We start from the raw sequence: 7,549 nt of genomic DNA, 5'->3' as shown, positions 1-7,549 counted from the left end.
TGCCCCTCACCCATTTACTTGCATGTATCACATTTTCAATAAAAAGGCACGATGATTCCTAGCAGTTGTCACTCCTCAGAGAGCAATCTTTGAGGGGTGTCCGGCATAGGACGTGCATGAGAAAGCATCGAGGCCTCTGTCTTCTGTTCACCTTCGCTGCCTCCGTCGAGATAACCCACCCACGCCGAGTCTGGTCCCCGGCATTTCAGAGCAGAGGTTCTGGATACTGGCTGGTGGGAGGGCCTGGGGCTGACTAGCCCCGCTGCACGAATACCCTCTCAGGCCTGCGTGGTGATGGCAGTGACGCCCAGGGGCCTGCCGGACAAGGCTGATCTCACCGAGGAGCTGATTGGCTACGAAATGTCTGTTTGGATGGCTGGGGTGGCCAGGTAAGGGGCTGGCAGTGTGAGGTGGAGGGCAGGGCATGGACTCCGTGTTCAGAATGACACCTACGAGTTGTGTGACCAGGCCCATGGTTGTACTTAGAAGCTCACCCATGACGTGGGTTAAAGTACACGGCTGGGAGGGGCCAGGTGACGGGTCCAGCGCGGGGACTGGTCAGAGCAGGTGTGTGGGAAGCACAGGATGTTGAGGTCGGGGTGGTTTCAGGTGGGGTTCAAGCCTTCCCGGTTTCTGGCAGTGCTGGCAACACAGGGGTCTGAGAATCAAAACCTTCCACTGCTCACTTTCTGGCTTAGCCCAAGATGAGGCTCACGGAGCCACCTGGGAGGGGAGGGGACAGCCCTTGTGGAGGAAATGACACTGCCCCACTGAGCAAGTGGTTCATTCCATGCCACCTGGTGGGGAGGAGGTTTGAGGCAGCGTTTGCTGGCGGGGTGCAGAGACCAGGGCAACTCACTGTGCCCTTCTGCCTATGGGGACACTCCACCCTCGGTGGCCTGCTGGAGCCTTAGCCAATGGGCGTGGCTTGCCTGAATGACTCACCCTTCTTGGCTCTTGAACTTGGTTCACCTGAGGTGGCTTTGGGTGAAGCAAAGGCTGCCTTTTCCACACCATTCCCCTTTCCTTATGAGACGGACAGGACATTTGGGGTGAGCCATTTCTTTAAGGTGGCAGAGTACAGGAGGGGAAAGGGTTGCTCTGAGCAGCACTTTGGGAACACTGAGGGGACAACATGCACGGAGCCATTTACTAACCATTCACCTGCAGGACGTGGGTCTGGAACAGCTCCTCGTGGCCCGAGGCGTGGCAGGTGTAGTTGCCCATGTGGACGGTGGTCACCTTGGTGATGTACAGGGAGTCGTCTTCTCCGAAGTCCTGCAAGGGGCAGAGAACACAGAGAATGGCCTGTTTACGGAGCAGGTTCGGGAGGCTCATCGGGGTCTCTGTCGTCCAGGAAGACAGAAAGCCTGCGCTGCGGGAGTTCCTGTCCTCAGCCTCACTCCGTAGCGCTTCCTGCAGGGCTGAGGTGGCTGGGCAGCAGAACCTTCCCACATGGGAATGTCTCATAGAGTGGTTACTTCATTGCTGTGTCATTCTCTGCTCACCCCAACCCTATGAAATTTTATTTGAAGGTAGCGGGCTGGATTTGGCCCAGGGGCAAGAGTTCACCTACCCATGATTTAAATTCTACCTTGATGTCAAAATGATATCAGGCAGTTTGTAGAGAGCTGGGTAATCCAGGGAAAGGAACTACAACTATGAGGAAAAGGGAAAAACAAACAAAACACAAGGGTGGGGACCTAAAAGAGAGCAGGAGGCCCAGCAGATGCATCGTGGTTAAGGTGCTGGGTCTCACATGGCTGATGCAGTTCGAGCCCTGGACCAGGTTTCTTGAAAACCATGACTGGTGCATATGTGTGTGGTGTGGTCATCCCTATTTGGGAGGGGGGCAGTTTTTTTTTTTTAAGAGAAATTTTTCTAGTGAGACAGAGAGAGAGAGAGAGAGAGAGAGAGAGAGAGAGAGAGAGAAAGTGAGAAATCACACACACATACACACACCCCCAAAGGGGATGGCTATGCTGCAATCCCTTATCCTCCATTATCTTCTTGGGATCTTGGGCATGCACGCACATGTGCTTGATGTTAGTTTCAAGCACTGGGTCCAGGACTCGAACCATAGTCAGCCATGTGGAGGTCCAACAACATAACCACCATGCCATCCGCTGGTCCCAGGGTGTGATTTCTTACATTCCCTCTTCAGTTTCTCCCCTGAGAGCACATGTGCCCTATGGCAAAAATCTTGAGAAAAAAAAAAAAGCCAGGAAGGGCTGACAGCCAGGGGTCCCATCAGAAATGGCCCATGGCCCAGTGAGCCTTGGCACCGTGACCTCTGCAGCCTCAGTGCAGGGCGCTATAGGACCAGTGCACGTGGGAGGGTGGGCAGGAGAGGCACTAGCACAGAGCACTCCTCAGTCGGCTGGGCTCGCTCCTGCAGAGCTGTGCACAGCCGGCCCCTCCCAGGCCCACGCAGACATGCGGTGGAACTACCCAGCATTCCACAGGCTCCCTCAGCAGGTTTACCTTAGCTACCAAGCATCTCCCAGGGTGTGGGGCTCGAAGCTGAAGGGTCAGAGATGGCCATGCCTTCCTGGTGAGGAAGGGGTCACCTGGGAGCCCTGAGCTGGGGCTTAGCTGAGTTCTGCTCTTGACCAAAAGTCCCCTAGGCCCTCTGGGCACTGGCTAACCCACCTGTAACTTAGGGACAATATATATGCTCTGTCTGCCTGCGGAGGTGTTGAGCGATCTCATGGGAGAATGTGTAAAAATCTCTCTCTTTTTTTAAAGAATTATTTTATTTCACTTATTATCATTATTATTATTTGTTCAATTTGACCAGAGAGAGAGGGAAAGGGAAAGGGAAAGTAGGAAAGCAAGCCTCCAGGTGTGGGACTCGAACCATGGTGGAGTCGACCATGTGGGAGTCCAGCGCCTTAATCACCATGCCACCTGCCAGCCCTGAGAATCTATTTTCTAAAGGGGGATGCATGACACACATAGGGTGGGGGATGTTATTTTTCTGTTCATTATTAACAGAAAATGCAAAACTCCTCCTGCTCTCTCAGAGCCAACACCAAACCATCCCTCCTGCCCCTGCCTGTCCTTACTGAGCTTCCTTTGTCCACAGCGACGCTCTGGTGGCACAAGGATGGTCTCAGGGCAGCAGAGAAAAGCTGTCTGGGCCACTGGTTGGTCTCATGCTCCTGCCCCCTGAAATGTTGATGACCCCCCCCACCCCCCGGCCTTTGCTCATACTCCAAAGGCCCCACCACAGCCATCATGAGTTCCTTAAAAGATGCTTTCTGGCTAGCCCAGTGAGGGGGTGAGGTCTGGAGCGAGGCGTCGGGGAGGGCGAAGGCGGGAAGTGGATGGTGAACACGTGCAGCTGCTTTCAGGAAAATGCCCGGCCGAGCTCCCAAAGGAGCAACAACTGCAGAGTGCGGCTGGAACTCTCCATGCCGGTCGGGAAACATGGCTCTGCTGTAAAGAGCCCCATTCCTCCCATTCTGGGGAAACGTTGGTAATAAAAATAAAACACCAGGTAGCAGACTCGTCCTGTGTCACAACAGGGCCAGAAAGAGCTTGTGCCTGAGTTGCTTCGGGAAAGTTAGTGGCTAGTCAATTCTGGGGTCGGCGTATTTCTAGTCGAAGCTGTTTCCTGTGTCAAAACTTGAGTCTCGAGGAAAATGTGTTTTGTTGGAATCTCAGTGGTGGGGTGTCATCTTGAAAGAGGGCTAGAAGCTAGGTGCAGCCCCACCTTAGGAAAAGGGGTGTGGGGGGCCTTGGGACTCCTCAGGGCAGACTCCATCCCTGAAGGGCAAAACCAGGGCTGCTCACAGGGAGTCTGGTGGCATTTTCCTGCCAATCTGCCTTCCTGGCCTTCACACCCACAGCCCTTCCTCATGGGCGAACCCTGAAGCCAGTCTTGTGTGCTGGTGGCCCCTGCTCTTTCCCCTGCCTCGAAGGGTCTCTCAGTGACAGGGCCCATGGCATTCCTCAGGCTGAGATGTGCCCTGAGCTCCGAGGGCCGCCCTAGGGCTGAAGTTCCCACAGAGTGACACCGTTAACACCAGCGCACAGCTTTCAGCAGGTCACTCTGTGCTGGGCAACTGACATACATGGTATCGTTTAATCCTCAGAGAAAGCCCCCCAGACCCGAAGCCATAACACAAAACAAAACCAAGTCCCTGTGGGTGAGACCGTGAAGGGCCTTCTCACGTACACTCCGATCTGGTATTCTCTCGTCACCTCTGTTGCTGCCACCCCAGGCCTAGCCTTGGTTGTCTTGTCTGGGGGATGGCGGAGGCCTCTGCTTCGGCCCCAGTAGTCTCCCCCAACCTTCTCCAGCAGCCAAGCCACACCCCTCCCTCAGATCCCTCACTGGGGCCATTTCCTTCCACTCTGTTCTCGGGTCTGGAACATGCTCGGCCTGTCCCACGGCTGGCCTCTCCTCTCCAAAGGCTGGCTGTCTTCAAGTCTCCTCTCCAAAGGCTGGCTGTCTTCAAGGGTGGTCTGTTGCCCACCTGAAACCTGTGCCCCAGCATCATGGGACTCACGGCCATGTAGCATGCTGGTCCTGAGTTTCCCTTGGTAGTTGCCTGTCTTCCCCACCAGTATGTGAGTTCCATGGGGAAAGGCTGTGTCCCTCAGAGCAATGCAGTGTCCAGCACATAGTAGGTCCTCAGTAAACACTCGTTGAATGGACTGTACAAGTCACTGAGCTGGGCTTCCTGCAGGGATGGTATCAGTTCCGATTCTTTGGGTTTGACAATGAAGGTGCCAACCTCCTGCCTTCCCATGTATCCCAGAGCTGCCCAGTCACATGAAGGGAAAATGAGGGGGCTGGTCAGTGGGGCAGAGAGGGCTGGCCTCAAGTCTTGTTCCCTGTTTCCCCAGTGCATAGAGGGCCTCATGGCTCGTGGGCATTCCTCAGGCCAGTGCGCACTGGGGTCAACCCTGAGAATGCCCAACCCAGAGCAGCAGGCAGAGGTGAGAAAGCCCAGGCACAGAACCCCTGACTTGGCTGACGGCTTCAGTGTGCCTCCAACATCGCTTAGCCTCTCCATCTGCCATCTCTGGCTTACCAAGTCCTCGCTCCTGTTCCCTGGCAGCAGAGACGTAACTCTTGAGTAATCACTCAGGTGCTGAGGGGTGCGTGTCAGCCCTTCGAGGACATGGGGGTACTGCACATACAATAGCTCTTCTGTAAGCCCCTAATGCATTAGCAGCCTGGGGTTTAGGCTCTGGGGAGAACCTGACTCTGTAATAAATAAAATAATGTCTCTAGCTAAAACAATAGGCATCACATAATTATAGAACAAAGTGCATATTGTTTTCTGGATATGAATAGTAGCTACAGAAATCAAATCTATCTCATTGGATGTGAGAAAATTACCTTAAAAATTGATTTATAAGAAGTTACATAAAACTAAACCTGCAATCCTTCCTCTCCTGAATGTTCTTTGAGATGTGTCTGAATACTGCTATCAATGCCTGATTGCATCTCTGTAATTGTCTTTTTATGGATGGCGTTGTTTTTTTTTTTTTTCTCTGATGCATAGAAACGTATTAGCAAAATCAAGGTTTCTTGCAGAAATAAACAGATGCCAGATTAGACCATTCTTTGTATTGATGCACATCATTTTTGGGAAACAATTTTACTTAAAGATATGACTTTTGTGTTTTAAAAAAGCTATTTCGTAAGTATCTTTTTCTTGATAAAGAAAGTAATTAAATGAGATTAAGTATTAAATAAAAGTTAAGCAGGGATGAGACGGGGAATGTTGTCATAGTGATACATGAGAGTCAGATATAAATAATATGGAAACAAGCCATTAATGCTGAATATTTAGTGACAAGGGCCCCAGAGTAATATTAGAGTTTAGGCTAACGATACTGTCACCATTACAAGTTAAACTCAGCTTCGGAAGGCTTATTCAGAGCCTTTCCAACTCTGCCCTTTCAGGGATGCCCCCGGCTGTCTTTGAGGAGGAAGTGAAGAGGCATTTCTCCCTCAGCGCTGTTTGACGCTGACCCCTAGAGTGGCAGAACCCAGTATTTCATCTGCACAAACAGCTGAACACAGACCCAAGCCCTGAGATTTGGTGAAGGCCAGTCCTCAGGGACGCCTGCACTCACATGAGCACGCATGTCCCTAACCCAGACTCAGCCAGGATCAAATGTGTGCATCAGCTAGCACAGGCTAACATCCATGTGGACACATGCAGTGAACGTGAGCGTGCGCACACGGGTGCCCACAGACCGACTCACTGGCTCTCTACAGTTGACCATCCGACGGACACTGGGGTTCCTGTGCTCACTCCCTGCCAGCACCTCTGAGGACAGACGTGCAACTCTAAAAATGCCTGAAGAGCCAGTCTTCTTGCTCAGAGTCCTCTTAAAGGAAGGAGTCTCTGCTACCTGGGCAATCCCCAGGTGGTTGATGGCTCCCCGGGAGGGCTGCTGCAGACAGCCACAGTCAGCAAGAGCAGCCCAGAGTCGTCTTCCTGTTCATTCCAGGCTCACCCCGAGGACAGGAGTCAGCGGTGTGACAGAAGTCACTGTGGGAGAGCTCCTGGGTTCTCCAGGACATCAGGGCGGGTTTGTCATTGGCTGACTTGGGCATCTGCTGGTCTAGGCTGTCAGTCCTTCCTAATGCAGCCAGAGGAAGGCACCAGCTCTTCCTGAGCATTACGTAATGCACCCGGGGCATGGCACGATTTCTGCTGAGTAACTGGAGCTCAGTTAACATCTGCTGCATGAAGGAAGGTATGTTAGCCAATGTGCCCCCTCTCGGCCCTGAACGAAGAATACAGAAGAGTCAATGTTACCCAGAGAGGTCTAGGTTTGCCCTTGGCTACTGGGAGGTGATCTCGAGGTGTCGAGAACGTCCTACCTCCTAGGCAGGAGTCCCAGCACACACCGGACACCGAGATCAGAGTAAGCCTCCCCGTTGGCAGCCCTGCACGTGATGTCATATGCTGACACACGTGGATGCTGGGAGAGTAACATCTCCAACCCCGCTGGGAGGGGACAATGGAAACTTCCCATTGGGGACGCTCCTGGACTCTGTCCTAAGAGCCTCTTCCCTGGGCTGATTTTGTAATGTACCTGTGGTGGGCGGTAACTGTATCCCAGTTCTCAATGAACTCTGTGAGTCCTTCCCCAAAACTATGGAGACCGAGGGTGACTTGGAGAACTTGTGAGGCTGCCGATATCAGGAGTGAGGTGGTCTTGTGTCACTCGTTTCATTTCATTCTCTTTAGTTTCATTGTTGGTTCTAAAACTCAGACCAGACGTTCTGACCACGTTGGGTGGATGCTGAAATCCCACACCTACAGGCGCATCTGAGCATCTGGGTGCACTCCGCTGTCCAGGCACCGGCAACAGAAGGCTTGCTTCAGAGACAGCTCTGAGCCTCAGCTTGTCCATCCTCAAAGGCCAGAGGGCAGGTACCTCTTGACTGGACAGGACTCCGGAGTGTGTGTGTTATGGGCGGCAGCTAATGGGGTGCCCTTGATGAGGTGCAGGCCTGAGTCTCTGAATGTGGATTTGGCTCTTTGGCCAGTCAGCCCGGCATGCTCAGCAG

The 7,549-nt window shown here is 52.9% G+C and overlaps 1 protein-coding gene across 1 annotated transcript in view; it reads right to left on the bottom strand.

Moving 5' to 3' along the window:
• FSTL4 (follistatin like 4) overlaps positions 1-7,549 on the bottom strand; it is a 288,892-nt gene that overhangs the window by 41,326 nt on the left and 240,017 nt on the right. The window contains exon 9 of the mRNA XM_006166916.2: positions 1,158-1,278. Within this exon, the coding sequence (XP_006166978.1) occupies positions 1,158-1,278 (121 nt within the window). The remainder of the gene's footprint in view (positions 1-1,157; positions 1,279-7,549) is intronic.

Source organism: Tupaia chinensis, unplaced genomic scaffold (assembly GCF_000334495.1).
Source record: "Tupaia chinensis unplaced genomic scaffold, TupChi_1.0 Scaffold144346_1, whole genome shotgun sequence".
Classification (NCBI taxonomy): domain Eukaryota; kingdom Metazoa; phylum Chordata; class Mammalia; order Scandentia; family Tupaiidae; genus Tupaia; species Tupaia belangeri.
Note: the sequence above shows the minus strand (reverse complement) of the source record. Positions and strands in the feature narration are given on the sequence as shown.